This window comes from Oryctolagus cuniculus, chromosome 9 (assembly GCF_964237555.1).
Source record: "Oryctolagus cuniculus chromosome 9, mOryCun1.1, whole genome shotgun sequence".
In the NCBI taxonomy this organism is placed as follows: Eukaryota; Metazoa; Chordata; class Mammalia; order Lagomorpha; family Leporidae; genus Oryctolagus; species Oryctolagus cuniculus.
This window is the reverse complement of record NC_091440.1, coordinates 76,890,839-76,910,876: the sequence shown is the minus strand read 5'-3', so window position 1 is coordinate 76,910,876 and position 20,038 is coordinate 76,890,839. Positions and strand designations below refer to the sequence as shown.

Below are 20,038 nucleotides of genomic sequence, written 5' to 3'. Positions count from 1 at the left end.
ATGCTGAATGCTTTTCAAAATACCAGTTTGTCATTCATGTCATGTTTTGTGAAATGTTCATTCAGGTCTTCTGTATATTTTTAAATGAGATTATTTGCTTTATTTTTTTTTTAAAGGAAAGTCAGGCAGTGAAACACAACCAGTCAGAGAGAACCTGCATTTGCTGATCTACTCCCCAAATGCCTGTTATGACCATGGTTGAGCCAGCATGAAGCTGGGAGCCAGGAACTTCATCTGGTCTTCCCACATGAGCACCAGGGACTCAATTACTTAAGCCATCACCTTCTGCCTCCTAGGGTATGCATCAGCAAGCTGGATTTAGAACAGAGCTGTAACTTGAAATCAGGCATTGTGATATGGCATGACAGTATCCTAACCAGTGGCTTAAATGCTAGGTATTTTTGCTCTTGAGGTGTTTGAGTTCTTATATACTCTGGACATTATTAACATTATCAGATGTAGAGTTTGTAAATATTTCCACCATTCTGTAGATTATCTGTTCACTCTGTTAATTGTTTTCTTTGCTATGCAGAAACTTTTTAAGTTCAACATAATCCCATTTGTCTATTTTTGCTTTCCTTGCTTGTGCTTTCCATCATGTCCAAAATATCAAGAAAGGTTTCTCCTGTTTTCTTTTGATAGTTTCATAGTTTTAGGTCTTACACTTAAATTTTCAATCAATTTTGAATTAATTTTTGTAAATTGAGAAAGATTGAGTCTTCTGCATGTGCATATTCAGTTTTCTCAGCATCATCTTTTGAGAGACTGTCCTTTCATTAATGTCTGGTCTGCTCATGTTGTCAAAAATCTTCTGGCTGTAGATGTATGGCCTTATTTCTAGACCTTAAAACACAGTACCTCACTATAGCATCTGTAGGTATATTACCATGTTTTTGAGATTATTTTTGATAAAAGGAAATAGCACATAGGATGCTTCTTTCTCTTGGTGTTTGCCATCCTTAATTAGGAGACAGCAAGTGCTTTGACAACTTAGGTTTCCTGTGCATGAGACTCTATTAGAGTCTCTACCGGGCCATGGGAGGAAAGAATCCCACTGAAGCAAGGAGGAGATAGCAAAAGGCAGAGATAATGGGAGCACTCAACACAGAAGAATGGAGCTAAGAGACCCAGTCTGTGTTCCTCACCCTTGGGAATTCTGCCATTATGTGAAGCTGTTGCCTCAAACCCAAACCTTCCATCACATTGGATACAGCCTCTGCCTCAGGCCTACAGTTCCTGAAATAGGAATAGAGAAGATACAAAAGGGTGGACAGAGATGGGTGAAAATAGAGAGTTGATGGAGAGACATGAGAATAAGAAAATTAGATGGGGTAAAAGGTATTTGTACCTAGAAACTGCAATTTAGTTAGCAATAAATTAAACCAGAAAGTGCTTTCACATTGTGTGTAGGTTCAACAGTAAATGACTAAGTTTAAATCTTTTTTTTTTTTCAGATTTTTCATATATTTGAAAGGCAGTGTTACAGAGAGAGCACGAGGGACAGAGGGAGGGAAAGATCTTCCATCTGCTAGTTCACTCCTCAAATGGCTAGAAAGCCAGAGCTGCACCAGGCTGAAGCTAGGGGCCTGGATCTTCTCTCAGGTCTCCCTTGTGGAGGCAGTGCCCAAGTACTTGGGCCATCGCCACTGCTTTCCTAGGTACATTATCAGGAAGCTGGATCAAAAGTGGAGCAGCAGGGTCTTGAACCAATACCCATTTGGAATACTGATGTCAGAGGTGGAGATTTAACCAGCAATGCCACAACACCAATCCTTTAGCTTAGATCCTGAGTCATTAAAGTTTTTCACAGAAGGAACATATTCATTAAAACATAGAAAGCTTGATTTGTATGAATAACAGATAACAACCTTTCAAGTAAGTTATTTAGATGTGAACTACATGTCAATCAGTCATGTATTTTTAAATTCTATAGCTCTCCTTCACATGCAGCAGCATCCTTTGGTGGAGTTATCAATGAAATGTGAGAAATAAATGAATACATAGTTATATTAATAGATAATTACATGAGGAACAGTTTTTTCAACTATTTGTTGTACTCTTTACTTAATAGTTAATCATATGTGTATAAAGTTAATTGAAAATAGATCTTAGTAAAAAATAAGAGTTGAATAAGAGAGAGAGGAGGAAGAGCAGTGGAAGAGTAGGTGTGCAGGTGGATACAGTGGGAAGAATTGTGATGTTCAAGCCAGCATTGTGGCTCAATAGGCTAATCCTCCACCTAGTGGCGCTGGCATACCGGGTTCTAGTCCTGGTCGGGGCGCCGGATTCTGTCCTGGTTGCCCCTCTTCCAGGCCAGCTCCCTGCTGTGGCCCAGGAGTGCAGTGGAGGATGGCCCAAGTGCTTGGGCCCTGCACCCCATGGAAGACCAGGATAAGCACCTGGCTCCTGCCTTCGGATCAGCGTGGTGCACTGGCTGCAGCGCACCAGCCGCAGCAGCCATTGGAGGGTGAACCAATGGCAAAGGAAGACCTTTCTCTCTGTCTCTCTCACTGTCCACTCTGCCTGTTAAAAAAAAAGAATTACGATGTTCATGAAGGTTTCATTATGATATGTATGAAGCTTGTATTCCTTAAATAAAAGGATGGATAAGATATATAACTTATACATATATACATACACACATCCATTGATTGTGGACTCACACACATACACAGAAAGGTGGAGACTGATATTCATGAAATTCACAGTCAGGAGAAACCATGACAATAGAGAGTAAGACCTTCACACTGGAACATCTGTAGGTAAATTTCTCTTTCAAATATTGTACTGGATAAAAGAAAAATAGATTATGGAGGGTTGCTTCTTCCTGTTGGTGTATTATCACCATTAGTAACAGGAAAACACTTAGGAAACTCAATGTTTTGTGTATCAGATTTTAATAAAGTGAGCCAAGCGTAGGGTGTCTACCTTCTCATTGTCTGGCACCACTGCTTAAGTGCTTACATTACAAAAGACAGATATCAAATAAATAATCTAATGATGAATCTTAAGCACTTAAGAATAAACAAAATCTCAAATAAAAAAGGTGAGAAATATTAAGATTCAGAGCAGAAATAAACAAAGTGGAAAAAAAGAAATCAATGATATGGAAACTAAAGAAAATACAAAAGATCAACAAAAATAAAAGCTGGTGTTTTGAAAAGATAAACAAGATATATAAACTTTTAAGACCAAAATTTAAACCTAGAAAGTTATAAGGTATCTGACTAATGTGTTTTTAAATCCAACAGGACTTCAATATATGAATATGGATCACTACATGTTGATGGAGCTACAAGTGAAGTGTGAGATATATATATTTATATATATATAAATAAAAATATATCAAGATATATACATAAAATATATACATTTATACATATATTCAAGCATTCATATATACATATTAAACAGAGAGATGAAGATTTGGGAAGTTCGTAGTCAGAAACATACATGGCATACAGCATCTTTGACACTGTTTCTAACTAGTCTCTCTGTAGCCTATGTAGGTACCTTTCTTTTGGTTTGTATTGGATAAGAGAGAAAAATGTTACAAGATCAATGTTTCCTCTTCCTTGTGTTATTTATACCCTGGGCAATCACTAGCCAAACTCTCAGAATATCTTCAGAATCCTCTGTATGAGACCTTATTGGATTGGGTGGAAAGAGGAGAGACATATTTAGAGCAAGAGGGAGGAAGCAGTGGACAAGGAACAGATAAATCAGATAAATTCAGCAGAAAGGGGAGGAGGTAATGGAACCTGGATGTTTCCTGTATCCTCCAGTTCTCTGCTACCTAGTAAGGCAGGTACCCTGAAGCTAAAAATAACAGCATATTGGAGGGAACCCTGACTCATGCTACCAGCTATTAGACCCTGTCTAAAGGGAAGCAAGATCACCTTGATGAATTAAAGGAGTGAAGGAGGGTCTTAGGAAGCAGGGCTTTAGGTGCAATAAGCATCCTAGAGTTGAATTTCAAATAAATCCCATCAGAAAAGGTTTTTACACATCGCGTCACATTCAGTGATAAGAAACTGCACTTTAATACTGAACCATTACATTTTTTGACAGGACTAAAGTACTTACCACAATGATAGAAATAATCATTTTTAAGGAACATGGCATATTCTATTCAAAACAACTGATTTGTATATGAAGTATTTAAGGGTCAACCAGTTTGTAAGCTGAAGAGTTATTGAAACCGTTTTGAAGTAAAGCAGCAAGTTTAGCAAGTTGCATGGGGTCTTACTATGTACCTTTTTAATCCTCTAGTACTGCCCAGTCAGACTTGAAAACATCCCCAAGTGAACGCATCAGTGTAAGGTAATAAGACATAAATGATTTGTGGTGTGTGGGGTGGGGGGTGGAATTTGGGATAGTCACTGTCAGGAGCGCACCCATGAGAATACTTAGTTCCTTCCATGCCATTCCTAATGGTCCTTTCATGGGAAGCTTCGGTATGTAATACTCTTTGTTTTGAATCATCATAGAAAGAAGAAGCATAGTTTGAAAAAGGATTCTTCTTACTCTTACTGTTTACTTCACTTACTTCTCTTGTTACTTACTGCTTACTTCACCCTGAGTTTGTAGCAGCCAAACCTTTAGGAAAGTATCAGAATGTCTGTATGACACTATTAGAGCAGGCCAACGCTGCAGAGAAAGCCATCGGGATGGACCAAGGAAGTGGCAATGACAGCAGCTGAGGTGCCCTCAGCAGAAAAGAATAAAGCTAATGCATCCTGGATGTATCCTTCACTCTCCAGAGCTGTGCCACCATGTGAGGCTGGTGCCTACCCACAAAAAATGGAGCTGCCACCTCAGGTCTGCTTGACCTTACCTGAGAGGCTATAGAGACAATGTGATTCATGGAGATTGAGATGGTGAATGTACTTGAGAGTCATGAAATTGGATGGGGCAAGAGAAATAGGTATCTGCAAACTCAGGGTGAATTTTACTTTTTGACATATCTATGGTTTACTTTTTAAATTGATTTTTTTAAAAGTCAACCAGTTTCTAAGTTAATGAGTAATTGTAACTAATTGAACCAAGATAAAATCTAGGAAATTATGTTGTATCTGATATACATATTTTTAATCCTTCAGCACTCCATTAAGTCAGTCAACAGTAATATCTGTTGATGAAGACGTCGATGAAACGTGAGCTCTATATAAACAAATATATATTTGATTATGTAAACCAATACACATATAAATAGACACACACTCATACACATGTATACCCAGAGAGATGGAGATTTGATAATTTCATTGTCAGCAGCATCAGTGACAATACAGCATGTCTTTCTAAAGTCTCCTTTTATCTGTAGGTAGCTTTTATGTTTATTATTTTTCAGCTTGAAAATTTAATAATTTTTAGTATTTTGCCACATTTACTTCATATGTGGAGATTATATACATATATATTATTTGTTCTTCTAAATTGTTTTATTTAAAGAGTTACAGAGAGAGAGAGAGAGAGAGAGAGAGAGAGAGACAGAGAGAGAAGACTTCCATTCACTGGTTTACTCCCCAAATGGTCACATCTGCCAGTGCCGAGCTGATCTTAAGCTAGGAGCCTGGAGCACAAGTACTTGGGCCATATTCAGATGCTTTCCCAGGCACATTGGCAGTGAACTTGATTGGAAGTCAAGTAGCCAGGACTTGAACTGGTCCCCATATGGGATGCTGGAGCTGCAGGCCGGGGCTTTAACCTGCTGTGCCACAGCCCAGCCTCTACTATTTTTTCTTGAAAACAGATTAATATGAGAAAGTGAGGACTCATGATCATAATCATAATGTGAAAAAAGGACATATTGTCATGTATATGGTATGAATCAGTGAAACAATTATTTATAATTGTAATTGTAATGTAATTGTAATTGTAATGGCCAAATGATATGCCAGCCATGCAATTTTTATACTCTCCCATAATATTAACTTCTGCAAGTAAAACATGTGATATTTGTTTTTCATTGTCTGCTTTACTTTTTTTTAAAGATTCATTTTATTTATTTGAAAGACAGAGTTACAGAGAGAGGTAGAGACAGAGAGGTTGGTCTTCCATCCACTGGTTCACTCCCCAGATGGCCACAAAGGCCAGAGCTGTGCTGATCTGAAGCCAGAAGCCAGGAGCTTCTTCCGGGTCTCCCACATAGGTGCATGGGCCCAAGGTCTTGGGCCATCTTGTACTGCTTTCCCAGGCCATAACAGAGCTGGATTGGAAGAGGAGCAGCCGGGACTAGAACCAGCGCCCACATGGGATGCCACAGCTTCAGGCTAGGGCTTTAACCCTCTGCGCCACAATGCCGGCCCCATGGTCTGCTTTATTTTACATAGTCTAATGATCTCCAGTTCGATGCATTTTGTTGAAAAGGTCAGGATAGCATTCTTTGTTGTGGCTGTGAAATATTCCATTGGGCGTACATGCCACATTTTGTTTTTCTAAACATTTTATTAAAATAGTTATACCACATTTTCACTACCTGTCACCATTTGATGGTCATCTAGGTTGCTTCCATGTTTTTATTATTGTCAATTATTGAGCCGCTATATATATGATGTGCAGCTACATCTTTCATATACTGATTTAATTTGCCTTGCATATATTCCCAGGAGTGTGATGTCAGGATCACATAGATCTATTTTTAGTTTCCTGAGGAATATTCTTCATGTTTTCCATATGATTGATCCAATTTGCATTGCCTCCAACACTGTTTGAAGCTGCATTTAAATTTTGATAAGAACAAAATAGTCTTAATTGTATATTTACTCTGGATAGTTTTGAAAAGATGCAGAAAAAGAATAGAGAGGCTAGTGTCATTCCTAGCTACTCCTTTGTGCCTCCATGTTTCTGTCAAGCATGGTTCTCTATGGCCCCACTCTTAAGCAATTTCAGGGTTGTAACAATTCTTTGCTTCCTGGAGATCCAGTGTACTGCAGGAGTCAGAAAGGGCTTGTAGTAAGAGGATGCCTACCTCAAGGTAAATTTTACTTTTTTAATCAATCAGTTGCCCATCTACCTAAGTCTTAGCTCCTTAGTCTGGGTGGAAAGTGGGTGGGTGCAGGTGGATGAGGGAGATAATAAAAGTATTGAAGATTTCTTATATCTCAGGTTAACCTAACAACATTCATCTGTGTCCCAAGTTCTCTGCTCAGTATCTGTTCTCTCCATTCTCCAGTTTTGGGCATAGGCTATCAGAGCTGTGTTGGGATTCATTCCACGTGGGATGGAATTTGGGTCTTGCATTGGAGGTTTCAGCAGGGTAGGAAATTGGTCCCCATTAGTTACCTTGTCTGCAGCCATCTGGTAAAATGGAGCATCACTGGAGCCTACAGAAACCAGGTTTTCCCTCCTGTGATGAATGGAAGGCACTCAGTCTTTAGGATGTTTTTTCCTTGGAAATATGTGCCTAACTTCCTTACCTCCAAAGTACATTTGCAACACCAACTGTAGCTCTCATTAATGATTTTTTGTTCATGGGAATCTAGATGCAACAAATGAACATTATAGGATAAGAATACCATTTATTCCTGTTGCCCAACCCTGAAATCTCTTACTACTGTGGAACCTGAGGCTTAGTGCAAATCTGGTGACCTGCCCACAACACCCTAGCTCATTAATGGAAGAGTTGGTGTGAGAATACAGTTCTACCTTACCACTCTCTTGTCCATACCATGTGCATTAGTTTATGTCCTTAAGTTCAATATTACCATTTAGAGTCATGGCTTTACACCTAAGGGAAATGTTACTAAATATCCAAAGCTTAGTGTTTTATTCACACACGAAACCTCATGTTGCAGAAAGCTAAACAAATTTCATTTATTAGCCAAAAAAGCACTTTGTTTCACAACTTCTGAAATTTTTTCTTGTAAAATTATGATTTAAGGGCCATTCTGAATTAAAACCTTAATGTATTTTAAAGGAAACCTGTGATTGATTGTATATTTCCTCCTTTTTGCAGCAGCAAGATGAAGAACACTACTCGTTTAATTGTATCAGCCTTTGCATTCAGGTGATACTTTTAAAAAGAATGTATTTAAATATGATTATTTAATATCATTATTAAAATGGGAAATTATATGAAAACAAAATAGAAATATTTCAAACATACACACACACATATATATATGTGTGTATATACATATATACATACATATATATATATATATATATATACACATAGTATATATATATACTCTGTGCTTCCCTTTCATGTAATCTCATTTGTTTTGGAATTCTGGCTTAAGCTGGACATCAGGATTTGCAAAGAAATAGCATCTGCTAAGTCTAACAGTAATATATTAATGTTTTTTCTACCTGTATAAGTGAAAATAACGAAGCACACATTATAAATATTGTAAGGCATTTTAGTAAATACAATACAGAATGAGAATTAATTCTTAATTTTGGAAACATTTTACTTAGTTTCTTTTCTGTACATAAGAGGAACTTAGTACATATACTTAGTTCCTCTAATATACAAAAATGTACATAAACTCTGAACAAAAAGTATATAAAAGATTTCATATAAATTTATGGAATATAAATAATTCTTTCCTTTTAAATTAATATTTTCATTTGAGTTGGAATTATTAAGTACTCTGATGATTAGTTAATCTTCACAGGCTATATAATATAATCAGTTTATAGGGAATGTGTTTAGAAGTTTAAGAGAAAGGTTTAGGAGGCACTTTAGAGTACAGCATTCAAAATACTGATAGAATTGAATTCTGTCTTATGTGAGAATTACTGGGCCAGAAGCACCCATGAATTTGTAATCATGTACTTGTTGAAAAACTCACTGATAAAAAAAATCTTACTAGTCAAAGTGGTCTTTTAAGGCCTTGATGTTGAGTATGCCCTCACTTGGTTTTTATTAAGTATTCTTCAGATTAATGAGGTTTCAACTTTATGAGAAATTTATAGAAATTCCTTAGAAATTCTTAAATTAGAAGAATAATTTACTAAAAGAGACATACAATTCTAATTTTGTTTTCCTGCTGTGTCTTGAGGAGTCAGTATGATATGCATACTATAAGAAGACAAGATAACATGCTGTAAAATGGGCTGCTGAGAATTTTATTCACCAGCTAATGCTTTGATTGTGTGAAAACTGAGTAATTTTTTGAGATTCTGAGGCCACATAGTTCTTCCCTTTACTTGATGGTTTAAGCCTAAATACTCACATACTGATATCTGATTATTGAACTAAACATAGCCCAACTATAGGACAAAAATCTCTTTATCTGTATTATCATTATTTACATTTTGTTCTTTATAGAGTATTTGGAATCCTGCTCATCTTTGTGGACATATTTCTCATCATGTCAGATGTAATTTTCAATGATAACAAAATAGTTTTCGAATGCCATTCAATTTCTTTGGCTATTGCATTCTTTTTTTTCTTTGATGTTCTACTCAGAGTGTATGTTGAGGGGTAAGTTTGATTCCTTTTTTTCTTAGCACACAAAGTAATTTTTTTACACATGATCTTAGCCAAAACTGCCTAGAAACAACAACAAAGTAAATTTTAAAAAGTATTTTTATTTATTTATTTGGAAGTCAGAGTTACACAGAGAGAGAAGATGCAGAGTGGGGGGGTCTTCCATCCAATGTTTAACTCCCCAGTTGGCCACAATGGCCGGAGATGTGCTGATCCAAACCCAGGTGCTGGGACCTTCCTCCAGGTCTCCCATGCAGATGCAGGGGCCCAAGGACTTGGGCCATCTTCTACTGCTTTCCTAGGCCATAGCCGAGAGCTGGATAGGAAGTGGAGCATCTGGGTCTCGAACCAATGCCCATATGGGTTGCCAGTGCTTCAGGCCAGGGCATTAACCCACTGCGCCACAGTGCCAGCCCCAACACATAAAGTAATTTATGTTATCATGAAACATATCCCAAAATAATTGGTTGGTCAGTCCAACCAAATGTGTACCTCTTTATCAAAATCTTTCTTCTGACACGCAAAGTCCATAGAGAAACAGCAATTCAAATCCCAGTTTTTCACCAATTGGATGTTAATAGTATATAGTCTCCAACGGAATATTGTAGAAGCTTCTTTGAATAGATAAAGAGGATGCAAAATAGAACCAGCAGCTGATGTGTCCACATGCACATTAACAAGGAGAACATGTGTTGAATATAGATAACAAAAATTCTCAACAAAATATGAACAAGTTGATTTCAGCAGCACATCAAAAGGATCATTCACCATGATCAAGTAGGATTTATCCCAGGGATGCAAGGATGATGGCAGCAACGTCAATCAATTAACATGATATACCACATCAAGGTAATGGATAAAATCCTGATCATCTTGATAGATACAGAAAGAGCATTCAGTAAAATTCAACATCAGTTCATAATAAAAACTCTGAACAAATGAGGTATATGAGGAATGTACCTCAATAATAAAGGCTATAGGTGAAAAACTGATAGCCAACATTGCACCGATTGGAGAAAAGCTGAAAGCAGTTCTTCTAAGATCTGGAATTACACAAGGCTGTCCTCTCTCAGTACTTTTATTCAGAACAATACTGAAAGTTTTGGCAAGATTCATTAGGCAAGAGAAAAAACTAAAAGGCATATAGGAAGGGGAAGTCAAATTATACATATTGGTAGATGATATAATTCATCTAAAGACCCCACCAAAAGAATGTCAAAAATAATAAACAAATTCAGTAAAGTTGGAGGACACTAAATCAACCTGGAAAAATCGGTAACATTTAAAAGGATTTCTTTATTTAAAAAGCATACTACCAGAAAGAGAGCAAAAGGCAGAGACAGAGAAAGATCTTCTACCTGCTGGTTCACTCCCCCAATGGCCATGTCTAGGCCAGGACTAGGCCAGGCTGAAGACAGAATCCAGGAACTTCATCTTTGTCTTCCACATGGGTGATAGGGGCCTAAGTATTTGAGCTATCATCTGCTGCCTTCCCAGGCACATTAGGAAGCTGCAACAGAAGCAGACTAGCTGGGATTCAAACCAGGCAGTCCAATATGGGATGTGGGTGTCCCAAGCGGTTCCTTAACTGCTGCACCACAATGCCTGATCCACTGGCAGTCTTGTTATATACCAATAATGAACTTGCTGAGAAGGAAATCATAAAAACAATCATGCATGATATCAATTTTTTAAAGAAAGCATCATGGAGTAAAATTAACCAAGGATGAGAAACACCTCTACAATGACAATTATAAAACACTGATAAAAGAAATTGAAGCACACACACACGTACAAAGAATGAGGTCCCATATTTGTGGGTTGCAAGAGTTAAGATCGTATAAGATGGTATAATCGCCATCAAAATACCCAATGCCATTGTTTACATAACTAGAAAAAATCCTAAAATTCACATAAAAGCACAAAAGACTCCAAATAACCAAAGTAATCTTGAACAAAAAGAACAAAACTTAAAGCATCACAAGCATAATATTAAATGATAGTAACCAAAATATCATGGTATTGGCATAAGGATACATAGAGCAATGAAACAGAACAGGGATCCCAAAATTAAATCCACACATCTATAACCAACTGATTCTCAACTAAGTCACCAAAAATATACCATGGAAAAATGACAATCTCCTCTATACATGATGCTGGGAAAGCTGAATATCCATAGACAAAAGATTAAAGTATCACCCTTCCCTACTTCTCACCCTATACAAATATCAACTCAATACAGATCAATCTAAATATAAGGCCAGATACTGTGAAACACCTAGAAGAAATCATAGGAAAAACACTTGAAGGCATCAATATAGGCAATGGGTTTTTGGATAAGACCACAAAAGTACAATCAACAAAAGCAAAAATAAATAAATGGAATTTTATTAATCAAAAAAGCTTCTGCATGGTCAAAGAAACAATCATCATAGTGAAGAGATGGGAGAAAGATTTGTAAACTATATATCTGACAGAGAATTAATATCTAGAATATGTAAGGAAGTAAATGAAGTCCACAGAAAAATTCAGATTCCCAAAAAAGATTTATTTGAAAGGCAAAGTTACACAGAAATAAGAACATGTATATGAAGTACAAATATTGGTACCTTTATTAAGAGTTGACTCATGGTGCTGGCACTGACTCAGTGAGCTAGGCTGCCACTTTGCAATGCCAGCCTCCCATGTCAGAGAAACAGTTTGAGTCCCAGCTGTTCCACTTCTGATCCAGCTCTCTGATAATACTTCTCTGAAAGCAGTGGAAGATGGCCCAAGTATTTGGTCCTGCCACCACATGAAAGACTTAGATGGAGTTCTCGGCTACTGCCTTTGGCCTGGCCCACTCTTAGCCATTGCTATCACTTGGGGAGTGAACCAGAAGATGAAACATTCTGTCTCTCTCTTTCTGTCTCTGTCTCTTTCTATGTGTCTTTGTCACTCTGCCATTCGAAAAAATATTTAAAAAATAACTGAATCATAAATGACATTTAACAGTATACTAAGTACTAGACAATAAATCATAAATCACCCTGTGTCTTATCTCAGGATGAAAATTTTGGAGCTGGCACTGTGGTACAGTGGGTTTAGCTGCCACCTGCAGTGCCGACATCCCATATGGCAACTGGTTAGAATCCTGGCTGCTCTACTTCCAGTCCAGTCCTCTGCTAATGCACCTGGGACAGCAGTGGAAGATGACCCAAGTCCCTAGGCCACTGCACCCATGTGGGAGACCTGGAGGAAGCTCCTGGCTCTGGCCTGGCAGAGCCCTAGCTGTTTGGGCAATTTAGGAGAGTGAATCAGCAGACAGAAGATCTCTCTCACTCGCTCTTTCCCCTTCTCTTTCTCTCTGTAACTCTCTGCCCTTCAAATAAATAATCTATAAAAAAAAAAGAATGCAAATTTTAGTGAGGTGAAGAGGAGACATGAAGCATGCTCATCCCATTAGAGGGCCTTGGTAGTGAAGCAGTGGTCACTTTTTCTCTGCCAGCTTTCTGAGAAGGTGTGTGGTATGAGCCAAGCCTTGGACATGACCAATAGGGGAGTCAAGAACTAAGTTCTCCAGCCTCCTTTCATCTAGAGGTCTCAGAAGGCAGTTTGTCTCCTCTGTTGACTCCCCATCCTCATGCCATTGAACTAAGCAGAGTTGCCCAAAATCAGGTTTCTCAGACCCTGAAAGGGGCCTCCTTGACTCAGAAAGAGCATTTCCTGGAGAACAAATGCCCATGTCTGAAGGAGCCACTTTGAGGAGGAAGCTGTGGTGAATGGAGTTCATCTTTGCCTAAAGGAGGCTACAGAAGCCTGCTGGTATTCCAGTGTGGTTCAGAGCCAGAATGTGAGTTTGCAGGTCTAAATAGTGGATGCTTCTTCATCTCATAAGCTTCTCTGTTATAACTCCTCACGGCTCCAGGTGCTCTAATAGTGTGACATATTCAACTTCCATTTCCCAATAGTACTGCCCAATATCCCACATTTCTTCTGTCACCCACATGAAATCAATGCTTACCTCTTATTCTGTGGTTCTCCTCTATCTCTTACTACACTGAAACTGCCATAGTAAAGCTTTAGTTATACATATGAATCTATTAATGAATATAAATTTCCTATATGTAAAATTTCCATTCACATTTCATTTTTATCAAAGTTGAATCTAGAAATTTCATCTTAAATAATTATTGAAAGGAGAATGTTTAATGGCAATGAGTCAAGTAATATGTACTTTTAAAATATTCCTATCTTGTGAGGGACAAACTTTTTTTATATTGCAGGAGGAAGACATATTTTACTGATCTATTTAACATCTTAGATGCTGTCATTATTGCAATAACTCTCTTGATCGATACCATTTACTTCTTTTTTGACCTAAGATTTCTGAAAGACGTACCAAGGTATGAAACATATGATATATCTCTCAGTTTTTTCTTTTCCTTTTTCTATTTTCTGTGGTAATTATTCCACATAGTCTTTTCAACTTGGAATATTCTGATTCTGTACCAAATAAGCTACTTAAAAAAGAAATCTTAGATAAATTTCCATGCACTTCAACCTTTCATTTTAGCATAGGCAAAATTCAAATAACTTTAATCATGAGTCTCAAAGAACAGCAAACAAAACAGAAAAATAGTAAGTGTTGTGGATAGCAATGCAGAGGTAGTTTTGCAGTATAGTTATTGTAGAAATTAGGAAAGCTGAGGCAAAGTTAAAACTGTTCAGGATTAGGCAATTAATTTTTTCTACTGGAGCAATGAGGAACAGAAGCAAATATGATTTGGGATGTACATATAGTGGGTGGGAGCTCACCAGGCTTATCCATTAGTCAAATAGCTGACTTTCTTCTGTATTCCAGCTTCCCTTGGCTTCAATTCAGACCCAATTAACTGTGTTATGTGTTAGGCTTTGGAGTTGTTTGAAAATAACATGAGCCACAGGTGGGGGTGGGCAGGACCACTATGTTCTTAAATCTGTATATATGAAATACATGAAAATTGTACAGCTCAAATAAAATTTAAAAAAAAGAAAATAGCATAAGCCAATGTGGTCTTCAATAAGAAACCTGAGCAGCTAGGAGAAAAATACCTTGGTCCCAATTCCATACCTACTAAATCTGTATCTCTGGGACCCAAACAAGCTATCTTTAAACAAGCTCTTTCAGGTGATGCATTTATGTGTGCCCAAGTTAGAAAAGTATTAGTCCGGAATATTAGTTCCCGGATAGCCCACTTGGGAAGGGTGTCAATTTGTTGTATGTTTGATGTTCATTCGCAGTGGTAGTGAACCTATGTTACTGATGGGAATAACTGTTGAATAATAAGCTTGTTTTGCTGGGGAAAACTTGAAAATTTCTTCAACTGTAAATGTTGAATAAACAAATTCTAAGAACTTATTATCACTTTTCTAGGATGAATTTCTCAACTTTATTATTATGGGCAGTTTAAGTTGGATAATTCTTTGTTAGGGGGAAGGGGGAAATTTTATTTATTGTATGGTATTTGGCAGCAATCTTGGCATTTATCTACTAGATGTGAGTAGCACCCCATACCAGCAGCTGTGACAATCCCAAATGTCTCCAGATCATGCCAGGATGGCCAGGGGCAGGTGGCATAAGTGCCCCTGGTTAAGAACCACTGCTCCAAACTTTGTCTATCCAGATAAAATCTTGTTTCTAAAACAAAAAATGTATCTTTTAAATGTTTGTTAGGGTGGCCGTTCTGCTTCGACCTCTACGCCTTATAATTTTGGTAAGAGTTTTCCATCTGGCTTACCAAAACAGACAACTCCAAAAGCTGACCAGAAGACTGGTGAGTGGGCAAAACTTGTGTTTTGGGACATAATGGCAAGGGATGTAGATACCTATATAATGTTCTTCACTTCTAAGTTGATTTGTGTTTGACAAGTTAATTATTGTTTTGAACTCTCAGGTTTCAGAAAACAAAAGGCGATACAGGAGAGATGGATTTGACCTAGATCTCACTTACATAACTGGTTTGTTAAGCTTAGCTATTGATTTACTTACATTGTCCTACTTTTCTTGTGTGCAAATTTTTATTTTGCTTTTGCTTTTTCTAAGCCATATTCTTCCATTTTTCCCCCCACAAAGACATATGCCAGTGAGATGGTATGACATATCTGTAGTTTAACTCTCACAATGGAAGCTCTCCACATCATACCAAATCAGGGATACTTGACTGCTCTAGAGAAAGTTGAATGATTTTCAGTTTCTTGAGAATTTATTGAGTTCGGATAGTTCTCTTGGGTCTTACAGATCCAGAGAGTCCTCTTCTCTTCTTAGAATACCAGAGATGGAGGCCACTGCATTGCAGGTCTTAAAAGTCTTCTGAGTCAGGAGTGTTGAAACCCTGGAAGTTCCCACAATCACCAGAACCCAGACCTCTCAGTTTTCCTTTGGTGCTTAACGAGGTGCTCCAGAATGAGCTCAACACAACTCTGGCATATTACTAGAATCAACTGAGTCTTAGGACACCATGACATTTAACTGGTCATTACACTGGGTAATTTAGTATATTCTCTTGGTTATCCTGTGTCTGGGATAGCTTTTTTCTGTCAACCTCAACCTTTAAAGTTTTTTTCAAAGTTTCCTTTATTGTATTTGAAAGGCAGAGTTACAGTGACAGGGAGAGGGGAACAGAGAGAAAGAAAAAGAGAGAGAGAGAGAAAGAGACAGAGAAATATTTGCCATTCACTGGTTCACTCCCCAAATGGCTGTACTGGTGAGGGCTGAGCCAGGCCCAAGACAGGAGCCAGGAGCCAGGAGCCAGGAGCTTCATCTGGGTCTCCCACATAGGTGGCAAAAACTCAAGTACTTGAGCTATCTTCTGCTGCTTTCCCAGGCATGTTAGTAGGGAGCTGGATGAACAGTTGGGATTCAAACTGACACCCATCTGGGATGTCTGCCTCACAGGAAGCGGCTTAACCCAATATACCACTATGCCAACCCCTTGAAAGTTCTTTTCTGTAACAAAAGTCTAAACATACTTAAATTATTTTCATATATTGTTCCACATCTATAATCACATTCATAATAGTGATTATCGTGATTTTTTAGATCGCATTATCGCCATGTCATTTCCATCTTCTGGAAAGCAGTCTTTCTACAGGAATCCAATTAAGGTAAGAGTTTTTATCTAATAAATACTCAATTTTCAGTGAACACAGATGTGGAGTCATAGTTTACTGTTGACCCAGGTTTGTCAGTCTTCCTCTGAAATCTTACTCTCTAACGTAAAACATCATAATGGATTATATCAGATAGTTTTTGCTGTATTTTAAGTAATAGCCAGTATTTTTAAAATTATATATACACACAGACCTATATTAGTTTTTAAAAGAAATGAACCAAAATGTCTTCATATAGCTATGACTTTTCTAAAATTTGATAAAATCTATCATTTTATGCATATACAGAGTAATACTATATACTTTGCCTTTTATTTATTTATATAATGCTTAGACCATAATAATCAGTTCATTATCGAAATGATATCTATTCAGAATTAATTTAAATAAGAACTATATGTTAACTGGGAATTAAGAATTTGGACAATAAATAAAATAAAGCTAGCTAACCAGCCAGTTTCCTCCTCTAGTGGCAGTAAACAATGCTTACTTGGAGTAGAGAATAATTTGAGTAGCCAAGCACACTGGTTAACTGTATGAAAGCCATCCATGGGTTAGACATGACTTGGACTACATGTACCTTCATATTCTATGAATCTCTTCTAGAAGCATGAGTGAGAGCCAAAAAGTAACAGCCATCATGTTTATATAACTAACTCCTGGGTCATTCCTAGGTTATGCTGGATAGTAAGATATGTGTCTGTCTCTTTTAGGAAGTTGTGAGGTTCCTGGATACCAAACATCGAAACCATTACCGAGTCTACAATCTATGCAGTATGTACATGACTTGATATTTTGCTACTATAGATAGAAAACAATTATGAATGTAAGAAGACAATTTCATTTCTACTTGTCATTTAATCATAAGCATTTGGTGGCAGTGAGGAGAGTGAGTTCAAAAATACTGATCTTGCTCAGGTACATTTAATAGGAAGATTGAGCTCAGTGGGTGCCCTTCAACAGAGACAAGCCTGTTAGAACCCAAGAGGCAGAAGTGGAGGTTTGGTCTACTCCAGTGGTTTTAGGGTTAAGAAAACTTTCTATTTTCCCTGGAACACTGCATTGAGGACACAGACCAAAAATAGGAATTCTCTATCCACTAGGAGTGAGTTGTGATGACAGCAGTGTACTAAGTGGGAGTGGGGAGGATTGTCATTTTTAGTCCTTGTTTATACTCCTGTGGAACTGTTGTCTTCTTTTTACTTGTTGCATACTATGGTTAGTGGTGAATTACCCCTGTGATTACAGAGTAGACTAAAATTTTAAAAAAAGAAACTAAACCTTTAAAGAATATTAACAAATGATATCCTTAAGTTACCACTCTTGTCTCTCCTGAGTTTTTCCTCTATTTGTTTATTAAATGGACATTTTGCAAGGGAAAGAATTTTGGCCAGTTACACTGCCTTTGCCCCATTGTTTTCAACTATCTTACAATAGTATAATGAATTATCTGCTAAAAAGTTAAAGTAAAGGCTATTCAAAAGTCAGTTGGATCAGTAACTTATCCATAGAATAAGTCACTAATTTTTTTATGTTTTTGAGGCCCTCAAGTTTTTTTAGAGCAGCTAGAGCCACTCAGAAAACTCCTTTTTTTTTTTTTTTTGTTTGTTTGTTTTATTTTTTTTATTTTTTTGACAGGCAGAGTGGACAGTGAGAGAGAGAGACAGAGAGAAAGGTCTTCCTTTGCCGTTGGTTCACCCTCCAATGGCCACCGCGGCCGGCGCGCTGCGGCCGGCGCACCGTGCTGATCCGATGGCAGGAGCCAGGAGCCAGGTGCTTTTCCTGGTCTCCCATGGGGTGCAGGGCCCAAGCACCTGGGCCATCCTCCACTGCACTCCCTGACCACAGCAGAGAGCTGGCCTGGAAGAGGGGCAACCGGGACAGAATCCGGCGCCCCAACCGGGACTAGAACCTGGTGTGCCGGCGCCGCTAGGCGGAGGATTAGCCTAGTGAGCCGCGGCGCCGGCCAGAAAACTCCTTTTGATAAGGAATTTCAATAGAAAACTTTAACATGTTCATAACTCATCATTTATTATGTTATTAGTTATGAAAATATGACATCTGTATGATTTATTTTAGGTGAAAGAGCTTATAATCCTGAACATTTTCATAACAGAGTCCAAAGAATCATGATTGATGATCATAATGTCCCTACTCTCAGGTAACTTTTATGCAACACTGGCTATGAGAAGAGGGCCAGATACACTGGGCTTTATTGTTTTGGAAATATTTTAATTCAACTAAAAGTCTAACTTTTAAAATCAGCGAGATGGTGGTATTCTCCAAAGAAGTAAATATGTGGCTGGCTCAAGACAAGAAGAACGTAGTAGTGATTCACTGCAAAGGCGGCAAAGGTAATAGCATTTTTTCTTTTTTTCTAAAGAAATTCAAAATGTATATTAAAGTATAAAACAGATTCATCTTACTATCAAACAATATGAGTAAGGTTTAAAATTTAGAATTTTTTTAAAGATTTATTTATTTGAGAGGCAGAGTTACAGACAGGAGAGATGGGGAGGGCCTTCTACCCATTGGTTTACTCCCCATTTAGCTGCAATGGCCATAGCTGGGCAGATCCAAAGGCAGGAGGCAGGGCTGCTTCTGGGTTTCCCACATGGATGCAGGGGCCCAGGCTCATTAGTAGGGAGTTGGATTAAAGTACAGTAGCTGGGACTCTAACCCGTATGGTATGCCAACAGCAGCAGGCAGTGACTTTACCTGCTGTACCACAGCACCAGCCCCTTAATATTGGAATTTTAAAAATTGAAATGGATGTATTTCTTTTTCTATACATATAGTCCATTGTTCTAACACCATCTACTGCATGTTATTTTATTCTCTATTAATTTCTAATCCCTCTCAGCCTTATCTCACCTTTCAGGAACTGACATATCCTCACTCACTTCATCTGCAGCTTCTATTAGTGAAGAGTTGTAATGTTCCTTTGGGGGACTCATATTGTCTTCCTTATTCTTATTTCAGGTTTTAGCTTTGTTTTCAGCATATGTGTGTATAAATATATATTACACACAAATATTTATAAACTTACAGAATTTCTCTTGTGAGATTTCTGTTATGTGCTGCTCTGTGTGCGTTTCAAGTGGAAGCACAGAGCACTATCTACTGGAGCCCTGTTCACCTGTAAATCATGGTGGAGTTGGGTGTGAGCTGTGGTGCACTTAGCCCCACCTTCTGAGACCCAGATGAGTTCTCAATGATGGATTTCATGGGCTCGAGTTTCCTTGTTGCCTGACTTGCATGGTGGGGAAGAGTCTCCTCTGAGATAGTGTGGACATCGCTCCTGTGTGGGAGGTGTCGTGGGATGGCTCCCACAGTTGATGTTTGTGTGTCTGGTAGGCCAAGGTCTATGTTCGAGAATGTAAACATTAAAGATGGCTTCTGTGGGCCAGCTGCAGGTCTGGATGGGCAGGGGGAAAAGGGGTCGGACAGCATAGTACCAAT

General features: G+C 38.0%; 1 protein-coding gene across 6 annotated transcripts in view; it reads left to right on the top strand.

The window, feature by feature from the left end:
* LOC138843204 (phosphatidylinositol 3,4,5-trisphosphate 3-phosphatase TPTE2-like) overlaps positions 1–20,038 on the top strand; it is a 94,385-nt gene that overhangs the window by 30,308 nt on the left and 44,039 nt on the right. For all 6 annotated transcript variants that reach the window (XM_070049005.1, XM_070049003.1, XM_070048999.1 and 3 more), the window contains 12 exons: positions 3,252–3,305; positions 4,273–4,323; positions 5,103–5,156; positions 7,961–8,011; positions 9,281–9,436; positions 13,711–13,830; positions 15,141–15,240; positions 15,361–15,424; positions 16,506–16,570; positions 17,290–17,350; positions 18,656–18,737; positions 18,842–18,930. In XM_070049005.1, the coding sequence (XP_069905106.1) occupies positions 3,252–3,305; positions 4,273–4,323; positions 5,103–5,156; positions 7,961–8,011; positions 9,281–9,436; positions 13,711–13,830; positions 15,141–15,240; positions 15,361–15,424; positions 16,506–16,570; positions 17,290–17,350; positions 18,656–18,737; positions 18,842–18,930 (947 nt within the window). The remainder of the gene's footprint in view (positions 1–3,251; positions 3,306–4,272; positions 4,324–5,102; positions 5,157–7,960; positions 8,012–9,280; positions 9,437–13,710; positions 13,831–15,140; positions 15,241–15,360; positions 15,425–16,505; positions 16,571–17,289; positions 17,351–18,655; positions 18,738–18,841; positions 18,931–20,038) is intronic.